Source organism: Bos grunniens, chromosome 9, assembly GCF_055505025.1.
Source record: "Bos grunniens cultivar Pamir isolate PY7600 chromosome 9, Bosgru_T2T1.0, whole genome shotgun sequence".
NCBI classification, from domain to species: Eukaryota; Metazoa; Chordata; class Mammalia; order Artiodactyla; family Bovidae; genus Bos; species Bos grunniens.
In genome coordinates this window covers 9,514,317-9,536,904 of record NC_141173.1, presented here as the reverse complement: position 1 = coordinate 9,536,904, position 22,588 = coordinate 9,514,317, and the positions used below count along the sequence as shown (strand labels likewise).

Here is a 22,588-nt window from a genome sequence, read left to right as displayed (position 1 = left end):
GCTCCCAGTGCGGGCGGCACAGGTCTGATAACTAGTCAGGGAACTAGCTCCCACATACCACAGCTGAAGACTTCACACGCCGCACCCAGGATCAAAGATCCGAGTGCTGCAACGAAGACCCAGCACAGCTAGATGAATAAAGACAGAGAGCCTCCATGGCAAGAGTCAGAAAGACGTGGTCAAGTGTGAGAGAAGCACTCAGAACTGAGCTGCTCTTACTAATTTGACGATGGAGGGAATGTGAAGAGGGATGCACACAGCCTCAGGGACTGAGAGGCTCCCAGCCAATAGCCAGCAAAGAGGTGAAGGTCTCAGCCCTTACCCTCAAGGAGCTTGATTCTGTTCCTCAGACTTGATCATCTCAGTTGATTCATCTTCAAGTTTAATGATTCTTATCTCCCGACCGGTTAAATCTGCTGAACTTTTCATTTTGTTTTCTAGTGAGCTATTTGTTTCAATTACTGCATTTTCCATCTTGAGAAATTCTGTCTCTTTGTTGATATCCTGTATTCAGGGAGACATTGTTTTCAATTTGTTTTGGTTCTTAAGAAACGTTTTTCTTTAGTTCTTTCAGTTCAGTTCAGTCACTCAGTTGTGTCCGACTTTTTGTGACCCCATGGACTGCAGCACACCAGGCCTCCTTGTCTATCACCAATTCCCAGAGTTTACTCAAACTCATGTCCATTAAGTTGGTGATGCCATTCAACCATATCATCCTCTGTCGTCCTCTTCTCCTACCTTCGATCTTTCCCATCATCGGGGTCTTTTCAAATAAGTCCAGTCTTCTTATCAGGTGGCCAAAGTTTTTGAGTTTCATCTGCAACATCAGTCCTTCCAATGAATATTCAGGACTGATTTCCTTTAGGATGGACTGGTTGGATCTCCTTGCGGTCCAAGGGATTCTCAAAGAGTATTCTCCAATACTACAGTTCAAAAGCATCAATTCTCCGGTGCTCAGCTTTCTTTATAGTCCAACTCTCACATCCATACATGACTACTGGAAAAACCATAGCCTTGACTAGATGGACCTTTGTTGGCAAAGTAATGTCTCTGCTTTTTAATATGCTGTTTAGGTTGGTCATAACTTTTCCCCAAGGAGTAAGTATCTTTTAATTTCATGGCTGCAGTCACCATCTGCAGTGATTTTGGAGCCCCCCAAAATAAAATCTGCCACTGTTTCCATTGTTTCCCCATCTGTTTGCCATGAAGTGATGGGACTGGATGCCATGATCTTCGTTTTTTGAATGTTGAGTTTTAAGCCAACTTTTTCACTCTCCTCTTTCACTTTCATCACGAGGCTCTTCAGTTCTTCTTCACTTTCTGCCATAAGGGTGATGTCATCTGCATATCTGAAGTTATTGATATTTCTCCTGGGAATCTTGATTCCATCTTGTGCTTCATCTAGCCCAGCATTTCTCATGATGTACTCTGCATATAAGTTAAATAAGCAGGGTGACAATATACAGGCTTGACATACTCCTTTTCCTATTTGGAACCTGTCTGTTGTTCCATGTCCAGTTTTAACTGTTGCTTCCTGACCTGCAAAGAGACTTCGTAAGAGGCAGGTCTAGTATTCCCGTCTTTTTCAGAATTTTCCACAGTTTATTGTTACTTACACAGTCTAAGGCTTTGGCATAGTCAATAAAGCAGAAATAGAGGTTTTTCTGGAATTCTCTTGCTTTTTCAGTAATCCAGTGGATGTTGGCAATTTGATCTCTGGTTCCTCTGCCTTTTCTAAATCCAGCTGGAACATCTGGAAGTTCACGGTTCATGTATTGTTGAAGCCTGGCTTGGAGAATTTTGAGCATTGCTTTACTAGCGTGTGAGATGAGTGCAATTGTGCGGTAGTTTGAGCATTCTTTGGCATTGCATTTCTTTGGGATTGGAATGAAAACTGACCTTTTCCAGTCCTGTGGCCACTGCTGAGTTTTCCAAATTTGCTGGCATATTGAGTGCAGCACTTTCACAGCATCATCTTTTAGGATTTGAAATAGCTCCACTGGAATTCCATCACCTCCACTAGCTTTGTTCGTAGTGATGTTTTCTAAGTCTCACTTGACTTCACATTGCAGGATATCTGGCTCTAGGTGAGTGATCAAACCATCACGATTATCTCGGTTGTGAAGATCTTTTTTGTACAGTTCTTCTGTGTATTCTTGCCACCTTTTCTTAATATCTTCTGTTTCTGTTAGGTCCCTACCATTTCTGTCCTTTATTGAGCCCACTTTTGCATGAAATGTTCCCTTGGTATCTCTGATTTTCTTGAAGAAATCTCTAGTCTTTCCCATTCTGTTGTTTTTCTCTATTTCTTTGTACTGATCGCTGAGGAAGGCTTTCTTATCTCTCCTTGTTATTCTTTGGAACTCTGCATTCAAATGGGTATATCTTTCCTTTTCTCCTTTGCTTTATGCTTCTCTTCTTTTCACAGCTATTTGTAAGGCCTCTTCAGACAGCCATTTTGCTTTTTTGCATTTCTTTTTCTTAGGGATGGTCTTGCTCCCTGTCTCCTGTACAATGTCATGAACCTCTGCCCATAGTTCATCAGGCACTCTATCAGATCTAGTCCCTTAAATCTATTTGTCACTTTCACTGTATAATCATTAGGGATTTGATTTAGGTCATACCTGAATGGTCTAGTGGTTTTCCCTACTTTCTTCAATTTAAGTCTGAATTTGGCAATAAGGCGTTCATGTTCTGAGCTACATATTTAAAGTAGTAGCTTTAACGTTTTTGTCTTATAAGTTCAGTGTCCTCAAGGAATCAAGTACAGTGCCTATTGATTTTGTTTTTTTTCTCTGTATTAGCTGTACTTTCTTGCTGCTTTGCATGTCTCTCTCTCTTTTTTTTTTTTTTCCTAAGTTAAAACATGAGAAATTTTAAATAGCATAATGCAGTAACTCGGGAGATGAGATTCTCCCCTGGATTTTCTGTTATTACTTTTCGTTGTTTGTTTAGTGACTTGTGTGCATGCTATGAAGTCTGTTTTCTTTGTTGTTGCAGTCACTGAAGTTTCTGCTTGGTTGGTTTAGTTAATTATTGGACACAGATTTTCTTAAACACCTAGAATCTGTAAGTCTCCCAGTCTTGCTGAGGGGCCATCTGTGAGTGGAGACGTGACTTCAGCACTCAGGATGCATTTATACCACTCCTAGCCCACACATCCTGCTCGTGCAAGACAGAACCTCAGGGTCGACCAGAATGCACAGTTAGGCCTCTCCTATATTCATGAGCATGCACAGGGCCTTCTTCATTCCCAGGAATATATAGAAACTTTTCAGAGCCCCTGTGGGCATCGCATTCCTCGCATTTCCATTTTAATCTTTTTGGTTAGTTTATTTTTTGCCTGATAATTGACTAGCTCTCATGGCCATGAAGTTCACTGGTTCCTGGGAAAAAGGAATTTTTGTACTGTATGAGCTCCATTTCAAGCCAGACACAGTCTTGCAAGTGGGATCTTCCATGTACCTTCCAGGCAGGTCAGGTAATGGCAGTCCTCTGGGAAGAAGACTGAAAGAGCCCCAGCCCCTTCTGTTTCTCAGGTGGCTGCCCAGCTTACAGAGAGGAAGGGCTGGTACTAGAGCAAATCAGAATGCCACAGTGTTCTGTGCTGTTACTGAGAGCCAGCCCTTTTCCTTAAATGCTCCTGGATTGTGGCATGCTTCTGGTTCATTTTCAATGTTGAAAAAGTTTGTTCTGACAATTTATGCTGGTTGTTAAATTGCTTTTAAGGGGAAAGGATTTTCAGAGATTTCTACTTTGTTACTTTTACTGGTGTCATCTCTTTGGCTTAATTATTTTTTCCAAATGGATATAATAGCTGGTGTGGAATATGTAACATTTAGGTCAACCCAAGGTGGTCACCCCTGACTTGATTCTGTAAGTACTACTAACTTAAGTTCTCATATTTAAATATATATAGTTTTCTTGGTCTTTATAAAACATTTATCTTTTTAATCTTTTTCTTTGTTTTGTTAAGTAGCTGTGGTTAAACCATCATAACTCTGGTTCATTCATCTCAGCAGATTGGGGTATAGTTAAGGATTTTATCTTCTTTCCTTCTCCAGCGGGCATCCAGGCAGGGCAGTGCTGATTTCTCCCGCTCTCTGTGCCCTGCTCCTTTACTGCTCACTGGCAGTTGGTGCTGGCACTATCTCCTGCTACAAGCTATTTGCTGTCAGCATGCTGCTGAGAAATAATATGTTTCCTCAGTGTATGGATATTGGCTTCAGTTCTCCTGGGTATCAAATACCATGCTCAAACCTGGTAGAAAAAGACTGTGTATGCTCCTTTATACCTGCTACTAATAATCTTCTGTTACTATAAAGTAGTCACTTCAACTTACTTAGCAATGAAACATTTTAGAGTAAATGCTCATGTGAAATCCCAGTATGTAAAATGGATATATGCAGTATATTTTGAGTGATATAATAAAGGTACTCTTTCAGAACCAAAGAATTCCCTAGAACACAACTTTAAGATTTATTTCCAGATCTATCTTTCGTGCTGGGTCAGATAATGTGTTGTTAGTCTACTTTTCTTTTATCATATCAGAATTCTAAAATATTCAATGATCATGTGAAATAAGATGAAAAATCTCCCTCGCATTCATAATGTTTTCCATCTATTTCTATTAACTCCAGGCAAAGGAGAAACCAAAATAGTTCAGTTCAGTAGCTCAGTCGTGTCCAACTCTTTGTGACCCCATGGATTGCAGCATGCCAGGCCTCCCTGTCCATCACCAACTCCCGGAATTACTCAAACTCATGTCCATTGAGTCGGTGATGCCATCCAGCCATCTCATCCTCTGTCATCCCCTTCTCCTCCTGCCCTCAATCTTTCCCAGCATCAGGGTCTTTTCCGTTGAGTCAGTTCTTCCCATCACGTGGCAAAAGTATTGGAGTTTCAGCTTCAGTATCAGTTTTTCCAATGAATATTCAGGACTGATTTCCTTTAGGATGGACTGGTTGGATCTCCTTTCAGTCCAAGGGACTCTTGAGAGTCCCAAACATAGATTTCATCATTTTTACTCTGAAATTTTATTCCTTAGGGACACAGTTCCAATCATTGTTTTCCTGAATACAGCTCATACATATCCTTCATGTCTCATACATATCCTTTCACACTGTCAAGTTCATACTTAGAGTATAAGTAAGTATATCCCATCGATTACAGTACTTAGCACATTTTTCCACAGAGTTAGTTTTATGTGACATTTTCTTCAGTGCTGTTGGTACTCTATTTCAAAAATAATACCAGCAATATAGACTTTTCTAAAGATGTGATATAATTTATTTATAAGATATAAGCTGTTGACCCATGAACAATGTGATTTGAATTGCTCAGGTCCACATACACAGGGATACTTTTCTGTAGCCCATGATACAGCACTCTGCACCCACAGTTGGAGGACTATGTGGATATGGAGGAACTGCGTGTGCAGAGAGCTGACAATGAGCTCTAGACAGATTTTTGACTATCCAGAGGGTTGTCCAAGAGTCAACTGTGTATCTCATTACTTCTGTGAGAAAATGTTACAAGTTCTCTATTTTAACAACAGGTTAATATAACCTGATGAGTTTCTTGGTTTTGATTTTCTGTGTATGTGTATTAGTCTTAATATAGTTTTCAGTTAACTTCTTGTATTTGAATATAAGTCAATATGAACTTTTATTTGACCTAGCAAAGAGTCTCATTTGTTTACTTACCAACGAAGACTTTAAATGCTTTTTCTCTTCTGTGTTTTTTTTCTCAGATAGTCTCATAATGAAAATTTAGTGACATATGCCTAGGATTATAGATTAAGTTAAAATGTATTTTTAGGTCGTTTTTTAGATCATTTTCACATGGTACCGACTCTTATTGAGCATAATGCTTTTGTACTTTTAATATCAACTTTTAGAAGTATATTTTAATGATTTTTTTGTTTTTTTTTTTTGCTTTTAGATCATTTGGGGAATATTTTTCATCTTTGTTGCATTGCTGTTTGTAATTTCTCTCTTCCTGTCAAAGTAAGTACAGTAGACACATTTTCTAAAGCACTGACACATCTCCTGTGATATTATACATTTTCCGTGCTGAATTCCATTAATGTAGCCTATTCATCTTAAGTAGCTATTTTACTTGAAGTGTTCTACAGCATTAACTCAAAGAATGACTAAAAAGATCCAATAATAGTATTTCTTTGGTCTGTATCAATTGAACAATATCTGTAAGATATTTAAATGATGTTTGATTTGTTATTCGTGGTTTTCTTGGACTCAGTTGAATGTACGTGCTCAAGTTATGATGTTATTCTTTCTAAACTAACTGAAAATGTGATGGTATAATGTGTAAATTCACTATATACTTTGTTATAGCTTGGATAAAGCTCTTCATTCAGCTGGAATAGATTCTGGTTTCATAATTTTTGGAGCTAACCTGAGTAACCCACTGAATATGCTTTTGCCTTTACTACAAACTGTAAGTAAAAAAAAAAAAATCAGTCATTTTATACTTTAGCAAACATTGTCAAATTATTATGTTGACAAACCTGTTAATGCTTGGCAATATATGCTTGTGCTCTCTGTTAATTTGGCTTCTTATTTACGTGTAATTTCTGCATTGATATGTTATCCTAAAAATTATTGTATTGACATATTACTGAACTCTTTAAGTTATGTATTATTTGAATTGGATATATATTTAAACTTAGGGTGAACTTTTCCAAGCATTTCCTGATTTTGCCTTTTAATGACGTCTTTTATTCCATATATAAATATAATTTTTAGTTTAATTTATTGTAGGATTTTTGTTAGGATGATAATATTGAACAATTTGGTAATAATTTGGTAGTTTGCTTCTTGGAGTTGGTTTTTTTTTTTTTTTTTTGTATTATCATAGTAGCCTGGTCAGGGTTGATATTTTAAACATTGCCAAATATGAATAATGAAGTTTGACTTAATTGTATTCAATGCATGACTCCTGGAGCCCTTATTGTTTGTGTATTAAGTTTAATTTTCTCTTTTTCAGGTGTTCCCTCTGGATTATATTCTTATAACAATTATTATTATGTACTTTATTTTTACTTCAATGGCAGGGATTCGAAATATTGGCATATGGTTCTTTTGGATTAGAGTGAGTATATGTTATAATATTTTTTTATTTTTTCCATCATTTTGTATATATCCTCCATTATTGCAAATTATCTTAGATTTATAATACAGGAGTTATAAATATCTTAATACCAAAATGGTGGAAGTGCTGGCCTTTTCACTTTATGTTAACATAAAAGTGCTCTTTGTCCAGAGAGTGCATGCTCAGTTGTGTTCAGCTCTTTGTAACTTCATGTACTGTAGCCCGCAAGTCTTCTCGGTCCATGGGATTATCCCACCATGAATACTGGAGTGAGTTGCCATTTCCTCTTTCAGGGGATCTTCCTGACCCAAGGATCGAACCTGTGTCTCCTGCGTTGGCAGATGAATTCTTTACTGCTGGGTCACCTGGGAAGCCCCTTTGTCTAAAGCTGCAGTTCTTAAACGGGGGCAGTTTTGCCCTCCTGGTATACTTGGCAAAGTCTGGAGATGTTTTCAGTTGTTATAACTAGGAAGCACTACTGGCATCTGGTGGGTGGAGAGCAGGGAATCAGGGCAGCGTCCTGTGTTGCACAGGCAGCCCCGCAACAAAGACTTGCTTATCCAGCCCAAAATGTCAGCAGTGCTGAGGCTGAAAGCCGTGGTTTAGAAGTTCTGTTAGTTTCCTTAGTGTTTGGCTGTAGCCCAACCGCATTGCAGCACAACTGGATACACTATAGTTCGAAATATGGCCCTGTGACTGGCAGTGAAAGATTCCTTTGCTATTGGAGAAAGGGTTATTTTCTTCTTATTCTCATTTTGATATTAAAATGAGATATATCACTTCATACTTCCAGCTGTGTGTAAAATGCAATTAACTAGAGGCTTGAACTAATGAAAGACTTCCTGCTGTGGAAAATTTTTTAAATCTAACATTGCTTCAGTAACTCAAAAACATCAAGTCTAATATTCCTCTTGGCTTCTCCCTCATGGTTGAGATATGGCTTCTTCAGCCCTCTTTACCCCGTCTGTGTTCTGTGAGGAAGAGGCAGCTAGGAGAAGGGGTGACAGAAGATGTGGCTTTCTCAGAAGTCTCGCACAGACTGCTTTCTTTCTGATGCGTAATGTTTTATCACTACCAGCCACTACTGGGCATAGGGAAGCAGGAAGTGTGCATTTTTAGGTGATCGTGTCCCATCCAGGATTAGAGTCCTGTTATTCTATATTGTACTATTATATTCAGTCGAGTAATAAAGCAGGGAGGTGCTGTCTAGGTCGCTAAAGTGTGCTCTGTCATTGAAATGAGAGGCCTGTCACCAAGCTTCTTGTATCTGCTCCCACGTTTCAGTTTCCATCCATGCATACAGGATGCACATGGAAATAGCTATAATCAGATGGTCATAAATTACCATAAACTAGATGACAGTGTTATAGTTGAGTATAACATGAGGATGGGTTTCCCAGATGGTGCAGTTGATAAAGAATCCGCCTACCAATGCAGGAGACACAAGAGACACAGGTTCGATCCCTGGGTCAAGAAGGTACCCTGGAGGAGGAAATGGCAGTCCACTGCAGTATTCTTGCCTGGGACATCCCATGGACAGAGGAGCCTGGCAGACACAACTCAGCAGGCACGTGGGTGCATGTGCGCATGCACACGCGTGCACACACACACAATATGAGGCTATCATGAGTATTTCATAGAAATGAGTATTTAAAACATGACATGTCTGTCCTTGTGCAATAATATATAGAAAACTATAAATGTATTACTAATACTTAGAGTTTAAACTCACTCTTTTAACCTGTAGATAGAATTAGACATAGTTCACCATTCTTAGCTCTATGAATTTCTAACAGATGCTGTTACATAATAAGTTTAGAAGATTCTTTGAAACAAACCATGAAAATACTAATTTATTTCTCTAGGTCTTGAGTTTTTAAAATAAACATGAATCTGAATCTAAAAGCTTTACAGGGAAAGAATTGTCTTTGTTATTCTTATAGTTATCTGGAAAGATTAAGAAATCTTAGTATTTATTTTGGAAAAAGAATTGGTGGGTTGAACTGCATGCATTGCCCCTAACAAATGAGCAAGACCCAGTGCCTTCACGTAAAACGTATTGCTGAAATAGCGTCACTGTGTTTCTCCTTCCAGTTGTACAAAATCAGAAGAGGTAGGACCAGGCCCCAGGCGCTCTTATTTCTCTGCATGATACTTCTGCTTATTGTCCTTCACACTAGCTACATGATTTATAGTCTTGCTCCCCAGTATGTTATGTATGGAAGCCAAAACTACTTAATAGAGGTAAGTACAAACATTAAAAAAAGTCATTATTTTGACATTTTAAACATAGTAATATCTAGAACCAAATTCTAATTTGTGAAAGCTAGCATAAAATATTAGCTCATCAAATTAAATTTAATACTGCTAAAACTAGTTTTACATTCCATTGTTGGGCATATTTACATTTGTTTCATACAAATTCTTTTTAAAAATAACACTGAATTTCATAATAGTTGTTCCTTAAATGGATCCCATGCTGCCAAACTGCTGAGCTTTATCTTAGCACTTTATTAGAACTCATAATATTTACTTTAAAGTAATATTTTAAGTAAGTTTATTAAGATGGCGCCCCAAAACGTTTTGGTGAGCAAAGAGCAAAAAACGTCTGCTCGTTGGTACCATGAATCCCATAGAAGAGACTTAAATGTTTTATTTGTGGGTAATTACACTTTCTCATATCCTGATGGGGATCCTCTTACCTGTTACACTGATTCCTTGGTGTTATCTTTAAAAAGCCACCTGTGATTTTAGTTGTATCTGGAGAGATAGTTTGAATATTTTGAAAGTTTAAAATATTTTGATGATATCTAATTTGGCCTTTATTTAGTTTCCTTTTCCTAAAATATCTCTTGCTCTGCTTTCTAATAGTTCGAATCAAATCGGTGCTTTAGGGCCCAGTTCAAGCCTTACTTTAATGGAATCTTTCATTATTAACCCATTCTGCCCAGATCATCCCTTTTTCATCCTTCATTCTTTCTTTAACATGTAATTAGTAGTTAGTTCATTGAGAAATATCAGTAGTGTCAGTGGACCAGAGATGGGACACACATCACAGCAGATACACAGGTGACCCAAGTTTGGGAAACACACTGCTAAAAGATCACCTTAGTCATTCTTCTCGTTTCTTATACCTTTTATTATCTTCTTGCCTTATCCCCTGCACCTAGTTCTTGGGCTCATGTTATGAAACATTCTTCTATGAATGGATGAAATAAGATCATGCTTTTGCATGGATAAATGGTATTCTCTTCTTGTTCCACAGTGGAAAACCAAGGGCTGTTTTCTCTGGGCAGAAGCTCCATTGATTAACACAGGGCCTAAACATTGTTGCAGGAAAGCCTTAATGTCAAGTTTACCATGAATCTTTTTATTCTAATTGAAATTTTACATAAAATTTACATTTTAGAATATTAGCCAAATGTGGTTTAATAGAAAACAGGGTATAAAGTTCATAATGTGTCACTTTTTAATCAAAATATATATGTTAATATACTATTTACATTTTAACTGTATCTTCATTTTTTAGAGCAATATGACTTACAATGACCATAGAGGCAATTCATCCCTTTCTGTGCCAAAGAGATGTGATGCAGATGCCCCTGAAGGTAAAGCAGCTTGTTTCAACCTTTCTTAGAATTTATAACTGTGTAAGAAAAGATTTGTTTTGAATTATGGTGTCTTAAGATCTGATACCTTTGTTTTCATATGTGGTGACAAAAGGAACTTTGTTAAGAAGAAATTGGTCTCTTCAATAGAACTTCTTGGTGATATAATGATTTCCATTAGGGAGAGGATCATTATAAATTAGTTACCCTTGAAGAACAAAATGTGGTTATTATTTACCATACTTACTGGTATAATAAGAAATCATTCTTAAATGCCTTTTTTGTTGTTGTTTTAAAAAATTCAAGAGACTTTTGGTAGAATCTGTCACTTTTAGGACTGAGAACAAAAGTGCCTATGACCTAGAACAGCTTTTAACCCATCCAGCTCTGGTCACTTTAGTTAATAAAATAATGATAAAGTTAATGATGACAGCAGTTAATGTTTAAGAATGTGTAATTGTGAGCCAGACATTATAAGTTTTTCCTGTGTATTCTGACAAAAGCTCTGAGATCCTGTGCTCTTCATCTCTGTGAATTTTGAGAGGGTCTTTTTTTTTTTCTGTCTTCTGTTTGCTAAGATGATTTTTTGTCCTGTTACTATTATAGCATTCTTTCCTGATTAAGGATTCCAGATTTATTCTTTCAAGATATGCAAAAACTTTTTTCTACTTTTGCCTTCAAAATGCTTTTATTCCAAAGTAAAGTAATGTGTTAGATATATTTCTTGATAAGTCATTGAGGGGTTCCATTATGAAAAAGATAAATTTGGAGTGCTTTAGCAGAGTCAGCTCTAGACTGTTGTGGAGTAACGGGAATAGGTACAGAACACTGGATGGCCCGGTAAGGCAGCAGTGAGCTCTACCTGGAGGTCACTGTGGGCTCGTCAGAAAGAAGGGCTTCAGACGGGGGATGGCAGGGCCGCCTCTCCAGGTGAGAGGGGAATCCAGGGAAGGCTGCTCCAGGCGGAGGAACACAGCGCACACATCAAGTTCCCTTCGACCGTACAGTTTTGTGTTCAGACAGTTTAAAACCATTATTGTTGTTTTGTTTTTAATTGTGGAGGTGTAAGGGGTTGGAGGAAAGAGGAAATGGGGTTGCCAAGTTAGAAGTCAAATCAGAAAGGTCTGGAAAAGAGCCAATGGATGGTTTTACACAAGAAAGTGGAAACTGTGGTCTGGCTTGTTTTCAGTAACTTAAATTACAGAAGAGAGAGAATGGATTTGAGAAACTGAGACCAGAGCATAGAAACCATTTGGGAGAGGGTGCCAGGAGGAACAGTTTACAGTAATCCAGGAGAGATGGTGAAAGCCTGAAGCAAACAGTGGTCTTAAGAGTGAAATGAACACAGAATTGAGAGAAGACCTCCTTGCTTGGATCTGCAGAGTGGCAGGGGAGGCAGAATATTTTGGAATGGCCTCCAGTTTCTGAGTAATATGGTAAATTTTGGTATCACCAAGGTGAGGTAAAAATAGATACTAAGATTAAAGAAAAAAGTATAGATACTGCTTAGCTGACTTGAGATGGAGATTTCACGGGGAGTTGGATATTTACAGAATGAACTCAGAAGGCAGAGTGTGAGGAGCCTGGAGACCCAGGCAGGCGGATGACAGAACTATGGGGGAGTGAGCGGAAAGAAGAAGGAGAGATGTGGATGCTGGAGGCAAAAACTATGTGCAGTGAATAAAAGGGAATGTAAAGCACTGAAATTCTTCATGGAGCTTGAGAGGGATTGGATGGAAACTAGAGAAGGTATGCAGCATCAGCAGAGAATCTTTTTTTTTCTTTTCTTTTTGAATGAGGAGAGACTTTAGGGATGATGGGATGAATTCATGGAGCAGGAAAAATTGAAGAAAAATATGAGAAAGAATGAATGATGAGCCAGTGTCACCCTGTTCTGGAGGACACAGTAGTTAGAACATTGAAGAATGCTTTAGGTGGAAGGAAGGATCCTTCTTGCTCTAGATTGCAAGGAAGGAGTCAACAGTGTGAACTCAGATAGTAATTTCTTAGTGAGGGTGAGCAGGAAGTTCTCTGTGATTGTCTCATCTTGCTTTGAGGTGTAATTTCAGTTATTTGCTGAGAATCACGTGGGCCACTGGGCACAAAACTAAAGAAAGGGGCACAAGTTTTGCTAGGTGAACAGAACGTCTGACTGGAGATAAGTTAGTGATAAATGAATATATGCCAAGGGGTGGAGATGAAATTCTCTCTCTGTATTTTTGCTGGATATGTCTGCACAGCTGGTGCCTTTCTCCATCAGAGCCTAGGCTATCTGGGGAGATGATTTGAAGGACTGGAGGAGGATGAGAGTTAGAGACAGAACAGGCTGAGAGTCAGAAATGGAAGAGACCAAGCGCAGAGTCCAGGGTGCAGGGCAAAGACGGGAAGAGACCAAAACTGGGAGGAAAGAACAAGGTCAAGAGATGAGTCAAAACCAAAATCAAGGGAAAGCAAATGTGAAGAAGAAGTAATAGTGAAATGTTTCTGTTATAAATTAATTGACTTAATTTTCCAGGTCTGCTTTGGTAGCTAACAACAAAGACACTTTAGTCCCAGATTTTTAACTTTGAAATGTACACAGCCCCACCCCCACCCCACACACACATCACAAGTAGGGTTGATACGTGAAATGCTTTGGGTTGTCATTTTTTGCTAAGTGAGAACAGAATGAAAAATTACTGTCGGGTTGATTTGTGATTTTTTGAGAGGGCTCTGACCTTGAAGATCTAAATAAGTTCTGTTTCTTAGATTCTTACATTATTGAAACCTTAGCAGAAAAACAGGTCAAACTTTCAAAATCAAGTTGCACTGGTAAAAGGGGCTTTAAAATGCCCCTGTATTGCTGAACTGAATGAATTTGTGTGTTATAGATCAGTAAGCTTTAGTTAAATGATACACTTGGCCATAACTTTTATATGAATCCCATTTGGTATTTTTCTTTTTCAGTCTAGTTTATAGTAGTTTAAGTGACCTCCTTTGAATTGTTAAATATTTTTCTAAAACATTAGTTGATTTATGCTTTGAAATGTTACTTTGCAATATAAAACATACCCTTTAGATTTATGGATTTATCTCTCCCAATATTTTGTCTTTGTTCTCTACCAAATCTCTAAATGTCAGATTGCCTGTGCATGCTGGGAAGAGGATGGCAGAAATACAATTGTTATATTTGGGGTGCAGGGAGTTTTCTTAAGAGTAAGAAAAAACAATGATGGACTGTTAGGAGAGCTCTCCCTGCCAGATTCAAAATTAAGCATGCTCTGGGTACTGCCACTCATAAAGGAGATATTAACCCTACTAATTCACATATAAGCAAATGAAAATCATTGTTTTATACATTAAAAATTGTAATAATGGAGAAGAATGAGCAGTTCACATGAGATTTGACACGTGGGGTGGGGCTAGGGTAAAGTGTGTGGTGAAAGACTGATCGCGCGGTGTCCATTCACTGTGGACTAGGAAACCTCAGCTTGCAAGAAGAAAATCAGCACTGTGTCACTTGTGACATTTTGGTGGGCACTTTGACTAAGGTAGATGATACTGTAATAAAAATACCCCACAAGGCACTTGGTGGCACCTTTTTATGCACCTGTTGCAAGTAATAGTTTTGGAGAACAGTTTTTCAATTTAGAAACAAAAAAGTTATAATTTATTGTGTTGTACTTAAAATTATTTCTCTTGGACTGCAAGGAGATCCAACCAGTCCATCCTAAAGGAGATCAGCCCTGGGATTTCTTTGGAAGGAATGATGCTAAAGCTGAAACTCCAGTACTTTGGCCACCTCATGCAAAGAGTTGACTCATTGGAAAAGACTCTGATGCTGGGAGGGATTGGGGGCAGGAGGAGATGGGGATGACAGAGGATGAGATGGCTGGAGGGCATCACTGACTCGATAGACTTGAGTCTGAGTGAACTCTGGGAGTTGGTGATGGACAGGAAGGCCTGGCGTGCTGCAATTCATGGGGTCGCAAAGTTGGACATGACTGAGCGACTGAACTGAACTGAAAGATAATCTTCCTAGAAAGATGTTAAAGCAGTGATTTTTCTAAAACACACATATATTGATCTCTTACTAATACTGAGTACATTTTAGAGACTTTTTTTCTTAAGTAATATTGCATTCATATATGAGGTTGTCTGGCATTTTTCAAATGTTATAATGTTTGAGAATTAAAAGTCATCTAAAAATAGTTAAGGTTTTTTGTGTTTAAAATGATCTCTGAAAGAATAATTTAGCAGAGTTATAAACAATGCCTATCATACCATGTTTACAAAGTTCTCTTAAAGCAACAATTTTTCAAATTTATCCTTTCACATAATGCATTGTTTATAAATTCTAAGTGAGCCACCTGAGCAAATTAGAAATCCATTTTTAGATTTTATATGCAATTATGATGAAAGGACTTTTACATTCTTAGTTTTATGTTTGTTAATTGCTACTTAATCTAATATATATTAATACATGCACAATTTACATGCTAGTGTGAGTAAAATAGTTAAACACAGAATTATGAAAAATAATACAAACATGCAGAAATATTTGAGTCTGGATAGGAGGATGAATGATCAGTGTGTCTTTGTGGTCTGGCAGAATAGAGTACTGGGTAGGTTCTCAGAAAGAGAGACAGCATCAGAGACATATACACAGCCCATGCCTTTGGAAAGCAAACAACCTAATGGATTTGGATATGAAAATAAATAATAGTAATAGAAAAGTAAATGGCATACTGTAATGAAATTACAGGCAGAATGCTGTGGGAAGGCAAAGGAGGTAATGGTTTTCCCTACAGTGTAACATTTTAACTGGGCCTCAAAGCGCAAGTGAATCTAAATGAACAAACAAAACAGTGGAGGCTGTACCAAGCAGAGAAGGAACCTGTGTTAATAAAGCATAAAGACAAATTTATTTGGCCTGATATGGAAAAAGTATGTTGTGGCAGGAGCATTGAATGTTTGGGAAATACAGAGAGGGATGAAGCAAGATTGTATCTTTCCAAATGACCATTTTAAAAAAATCTGTGAACCACAAGTTTAATTTCTGCCATCCTGTTTAATTATTTTACCTTTCCTTGACGTGAACTTGTCTTATTTGGACAGTAAAACACCTAGAAATGTGATGATCTGTATAAATCAAGCTTGATTTTTGTGGGATGTTCTGGTTAAGTATATTTGTTAATGTATATAGCCAGCCTTAAAAATCATTAATCTGTGGTTTTAGATTTTAGCATTAGGATATAATTTCACTAGGACAAATGGTTAAGATGACTTAAGTTAACTGATGATGCTAAAATAAAGACGGATGTGTTAAACTAAACTACATGAATTACAAAAAGTTGAACAGATTTAAAATTAAAGAGCTAAAACAGAGTTAAAATTACATATACTAACTACAAAGGGAAAAGTAAGATGATATTGAATAACTAAAGATAATGTTAGAGGAAAATTAATAAAGTAAAACGTGCATACTTTTACTCTAAATACTTACTTTAGAGAGGAGTTGAATGCTAAGTTTTGGAGTAAACAAGCCCATTATCAGGGAGAGCCTCAAAATACATTCTATATAAATAAAATGTATTTACCATGCTGTTTTGCTTTTGTCATTAATAAAAGCAAGTAGACCTGTTTTCTCAGAATTTCAGGTACCTATCCTTCTGCAGACTTTTCTCTGAGATACTACGTCATCTAAGATACTATGTCAGTTTGTGGCTGGAAAGAACCAGCTGTGAGAGCGGGATGATCATGGCATGTTTTCCCTGAGGTCAGCCAGGAGGACTTGATCAGGAAGGGCTGTCTGCTGGCCGGCTCAGAAGAGGGCAGACCTCGGAGACCTGGTGAAAGAGGGTAATCTAGCTAAGGGTTACTTAAGTCAGATCAGCAAGCCACCTGTTCTGATTGATCGGTGTGGACAAATAGCTCAGCTAATCTTCCGTGAAGTGAAGGCTGAGAATGTTAGGGGCTTGTGTCTGGCTCTTTTGCAGGTAAACAAGGGGGTGTCCTAGAGCCTTCTCTATATCATAGGTTGTATCCTTATTCATACTAAGCCTTCGATACCTGGTGTGTATTTTATACTTAAGGAACATTTTAATTCAACCACTAAATTTTCATTAAGTAAGTTAATGTGACCATTTAAGTAAGTTAAAGGTGAAATACAGTTCTACTAAAGTACTGCTTCAGTTTTTAGTTTAAACTAATTAAAAGTATGTAATATTAGAAATTCGTTCCCTAGTCTCAGTAGTCATATGTCAAGTGCTGAAAAGTCACATGTTTCCAGTGGGTGTTATGTTGGACAGCACAGTCTAGAGCCTGGATGGTTGGTTGGCATCTCATAGGAAACAGAGCTTCTTGCAAAGTGGAGCCCCTCCCTCTCCTGAAGATGGCATCATCACGTGAAGTAAAGTTAAATATATTACTTGCAAAAAGTGAAAAGCAAAGTTGACCTTAGTGTCAAGAACAAGGAGAAAGAACCAGATTCCTAAGAAATCGTAGTTGCAGACTAGCACTTTGCAGGTATGCAGGCCAAATGCACGTCAGCAGAGTGAATTTGTTTCACTGCAGTTTCAGACTGGCAGTGCAGTAAATGGTGCAAGTAAGTACAATCCTCACGAGAGGACATACCTTAATTCTTGGCTTCACAGAATTCCCACAAAGGAGCACAAGTGAAGATGTCAGAGTCAAATATTCAAGCACACAAGAAGACAAAGCACCGCGTATAAGAGAGCGAACAGAAGTAGCAGACAGCAGAGAAAGACCTGCCAAGCTCTGATCCTGGAACTATCAACACAGATTATGGAACAGTTAACTATGATGAAAGAAATAAGACCAGATCAACATACCGCAGATGACAGCAAAGTATTAAAGAAAGAATGAATGAAACCCTAGCAAATTTATAAATGGACGAAATGCAGTGTTTGAAAATGAACATACAGTAATTGAAATTAAACTCAGCGTAGCAAACTACAAGAGTAAAACCACAACAAGGCATCTCCACTTACCGTTCATTAACTATGGGAGGAGGAGGGGTAGCTGAGGTAGCTCATCTCAGAGGAAAATGGGCACAAGCCCCGCCAGGTAAATAGATGGACACCATCCAGCATGGCCTGTACCTCCGGGCATGACCGCCTGGGACGATCAGAGAACGGGGCTCAGATCATGAGGAAACGGAACCCAGACCCAGCCTGACGGCTGACAGCCATGATGTAAAAGCGGTGCTTTAGATCCATCAGTGTCATCAGAGACCAGAGGCTGAGGGGCTCACAGGTTCAGGGAAGTAAAGAGACATCTCAAGTGAGTGTGATATGTGGTCCTGGATTTGGTCCTGCCCTTAAGGGATGAATGTTCTAGGAAGAATACACTCAGATAAATGACATGTTGCAGTATGGACCATAGGGCCAATTTTAAAAAATATAATATCAGTATTAAAAGTCTTAAATTTAATAGCTCTTCTCTGGTTAGGTAAGAGAAGGTTCATCTTGTAAAAAATGCTGTGTTAAGTGGCTAAATTGAATAATGTATGGTTCAGAAAACAGAAATAAATATGTTGAGAAAAAGATAAAAGAGAGGGGAAAAAAATGAGGCCCGCTATATACCATCAGATGGCTGTTGCTACTGCTCAGTCGCTGTGTCATATGCTGCTTGCAGCCCCAAGGACTGCATCATGCCAGGCTTCCCTATCCTTCACCATCTCTGGGGGGTTGTTCAGACTCATGTCCATTGGGTTGGTAGTGCCATCTAACCATCTCATCCTCTTTTGTCCCCTTCTCCTCCTGCCTTCAATCTTTCCCAGCATCAGGGTCTTTTCTAATGGCCCCTTAGGTGGCCAAAGTAATGGAGCATCAGCTTCAGCATCAGTCCTTCTAATGAATATTCAGGGTTGATTTCCTTTGGAATTAACTAGTTTGATCTCCTTGCAGTCCAAGGGACTCTGAAGAGTCTTCTCCAATGCCACAGTTCAAAAGCATTAATTCTTTGGCACTCTTTATAGTCCAACTCTCACATCCATACATGAGTACTGGAAAAAGCACAGCTTTGACTAGACAGAGCTGTGTCACCAAAGTAATGTCTCTACTTTTTAGTATGCTGTCTAGGTTTAATAGCTTTTCTTCCCGAGCAGAATTTAATGCTTTTAATTTCATGGCTGCAGTCACCATCTGCAGTGATTTTTGGAGCCCAAGAAGATAAAGTCTCTCACTGTTTCCATTGTTTCCCCATCTCTTTGCCATGAAGTGATGGGACCAGATGCCATGATCTTTGTTTTCTGAATGTTGAGTTTTAAGCCAGCTTTTTCACTCTCCTCTTTCACTTTCATCAAGAGGCTCTTTAGTTCCTCTTTGCTTTGTGCTGTGAGGGTGGTATCATCTGCGTGTCTGAGGTTATTGGTATTTCTCCCGGCAATCTTGATTCCAGCTTGTGCTTCATCCAGCCCAGCATTTTGCATAATGTACTCTGCATGTAAGTTTAATAAGCAATGTAATAATATACAGCCTTGACCTACTCCTTTGCCAATTTGGAACCAGTCTGTTTTTCCATGTCTGGTTCTAATGGTTGCTTCTTGACCTGCATACAGATTTCTCAGGAGGCAGGTCAGGTGGTCTGGTATTCCCATCTTTTTAAGAATTTTCCACAGTTTTTGTGACCCACACAGTCAAAGGCTTTGGTGTAGTCAATCAATTAAGTAGAAATAGATGTTTTTCTGGAACTCTGTTGCTTTTTCTGTGATCCAACATATGTTGGCGGTTTGATCTGTAGTTCCTCTGCCTTTTCTAAATCCAACTTCAACATCTGGAACTTCATGGTTCATGTAATGAAGCCTAGCTTAGAGAATATTGAGAATTGCTTTGCTAACGTGTGAGAAGAGTGCAATTGTGCAGTAGTTTGAGCATTCTTTGGCATTGCCTTTCTTTGGGATTGGAATGAAACTGACCTTTTCCATTCTGTGGCCATTGCTGAGTTTTCCAAATTTGCTGGCATATTGAGTGTGGCACTTTCACAGCATCATCTTTTAGGACTTGAAGTAGCTCAACTGGAATTCCATCACCTCCACTAGCTTTGTTCATAAAGATGCTTCCTAAAGCCCACTTGAGTTTGCAGTCTAAGATGTCTGGCTCTAGGTGAGTGATCACACCATCGTGGTTATCTGGGTCATTAAGATCTTTTTTGTATAGTTTTTCTATGTATTCTTGCCACCTCTTCTTGATATCTTCTTCTGTTAAGTCCATATGGTTTCTGTCTTTAGTTATGCCCATATTCACATAAAATGTTCCCTTGGTATCTAATTTTCTTGAAGAGATCTCTAGTCTTTCCCATTCTTTTGTTTTCCTCTATGTCTTTGCATTGTTTACTTAGGAAGGCTTTCTTATCTCTCCTTGATATTCTTTGGAACTCTGCCTTCAGAGAGGTATAGCTTTCGTTTTCTCCTTTGCCTTTCAGTATTCTAAAAGCTGACAGTACCAAATGCAGGCCAGGATATGGAATTACTGAAGATAACCACTTCTTTTTTATTTCTAATTTTATTTTATTTTTAAACTTTACATAATTGTATTAGTTTTGCCAAATATCAAAATGAATCCGCCACAGGTATACATGTGTTCCCCATCCTGAACCCTCCTCCCTCCTCCGTCCCCATACCATCCCTCTGGGTCGTCCCAGTGCACTAGCCCCAAGCATTCAGTATCGTGCATCGAACAAGATAACCACTTCTAATTACCTTTTTAGTAGAATTATAATTATATTATTTATATAATTATACGTTAATTACATCCTTTTATGAAAAAGGAAATGGCAACCCTCTGCAGTATTCTTGTTTGGAAAATCCAGTGAACAGGTGAGCCTGTCTGGCTACAGTCCATAGGGTCATATAGAGTCAGACAGGACTGAAGTGACTTCATGCATACATCCTTTTAAAAATTTACACTTCTATTAATATATGTTATTTTTCTTAAATTCCAAAAATTTAATTTATATGCACAGTGAGTGTTTCAGCATGATGTATTTTGTCCCACAAAATGACAGGAACATATTTTGAACATAAGAATTAGTGAATATAATGTATGCTATGTGGTAACTCCCTAGCAATTTAGACTAAAAGGTATATCTTCTTGGGAAAGTGAGTTGATCTTTTGTGTGTAATTTCAATTTTGAATCTGCTAAAAATCATTCATCTCTCACATTTTCCTGTCATTTCTGATATAAATCGTTAGCATCAAATAAACCTTGATTTAATTATAGACATATTCAGTTGTATAAAATGAGTCATTCTTTGACTTGGTTTATAGAATGTATTCCGTTTGAGGTTCTGTAAAAGGATAGTTTAAATCCACAAAGAACATATTAAAAACTCTTCAGAAATTAAACCTCTAAAAGTGCATAGTACTTTAAAGCTTGTTGAATTTTTTCATATTTTAAATAACCCACCAATTTAAAGATGATATTCTGTATTTGGTGATACAGTTCAACTTAAACAATTCAAGATATTCTTATAAAGTTCTCACTTATTTTTAAAGATAGAGCAACTTCCACACGTTCTTATGCGAAGCATTTGCTTTGAAAACTATGAGCTAAAACAGGATATTCTAATCAAAATTGTTTCTTATGATAGTGTCAGAAACCTAGCACTTTCTTTCTGGATATTTTCCATATGTACTCTTAACTCCAACATTTTATCTATTCCAGAGCATTCTATTGTAACAATTCATAGTAGACCATCTAAAGTCTTAATGGTTCCCAAATGTTGCTCAATAAGTTTTAAAAGCTTTTGAATCCCATAAAATGTGAGGAACTGACACCAATATCGCGTTGCTAATGCTCAGCAGACACACAGACACGTGCCTCTGCCCTCGGGTTAAACACCGCTGAGGACAGACCAAGTGGCTGACGGTCCTGACTGAAACAGCTCCAGTAGCCTCCTTACCAAGACAGGTGGCCTCAGAAGGCTTGCTTTGAGACTTGTCATTTCACTGCATCCACCAACGTAAAACTTGTGTCATAAGCGTTGCCCAAATGTAGTTCTCCACCTTTTACGACCTCAATTAAAGTGGCCCAGCCCAAGCCCTTAAACCTTGTAGATACTCTTTGCCTTTCCCCTTCTTATTCTCCCTCACAGTATTTAGTCTAATAAATATAGTTTTACTAAATGGATGAGGTTTTCTAAGTCATGTTTTGGAGTGTTGACAGTTGACAATAAATAAGCCTAGTGATGCTGGATAATTTAAGGGGGATTTAATAATTTAATCAGTAAATTAAGAATCTTAGGTTTCTGTTTCTGCTTTCTAACTACCATCTGGTTTACATATAACGAAATGCGTGTCCTGCCAACCTCTCAAACCTCAGTTCCAAGGCTGAGCTCCTCTCCTTCTTTCTTCCATTTAGCTTTTCCACATGTTACTCTCATGTCATAGGGTAGGAAAAGTTGTCTTGTGCCTTTTGTGTGCCCTCAACTATTTATTTACTCAGAAATCTTGAAATCTTTTTTGCATTTTGTTACTTTTCCAATACTAACCATTTTCTACATTCCACCAAGATTAGATGAGAAATAGCAAACTATACCCATCAGTGAGGATACTTGAAATACATTACATACAGTGTAATAATACAGCTTTGTATGTTTTCACAGAAAAATATTCACCACATGATGATAGTGGAAGACTGTATATATTATCTCATGTTTTATGTTTTGTGCATAAATAGTGTAAAAGTCAAGCTGCAACTTTACAGGGATGGTCCAATATATGCAGATCAATCAATACGATACACAGCACATTAAGGAAAGGCCGAAATCACACGAGCATCTCAGTAGACACAGAAAAAGCCTTTGACAAAGTTCAGCATCCATTTATGATAAAAATTCTTAGCATAATGGACATAGAGGGAAC

The 22,588-nt window shown here is 38.0% G+C and overlaps 1 protein-coding gene across 1 annotated transcript in view; it reads left to right on the top strand.

The window, feature by feature from the left end:
* The window catches only part of LMBRD1 (LMBR1 domain containing 1), a 131,952-nt gene that overhangs the window by 94,112 nt on the left and 15,252 nt on the right, over positions 1 to 22,588 (top strand). Inside the window, exons 10-14 of the mRNA XM_086316742.1 lie at positions 5,944 to 6,008; positions 6,357 to 6,459; positions 7,009 to 7,113; positions 9,208 to 9,357; positions 10,643 to 10,721. Coding sequence (XP_086172868.1) covers positions 5,944 to 6,008; positions 6,357 to 6,459; positions 7,009 to 7,113; positions 9,208 to 9,357; positions 10,643 to 10,721 — 502 coding nt within the window. The remainder of the gene's footprint in view (positions 1 to 5,943; positions 6,009 to 6,356; positions 6,460 to 7,008; positions 7,114 to 9,207; positions 9,358 to 10,642; positions 10,722 to 22,588) is intronic.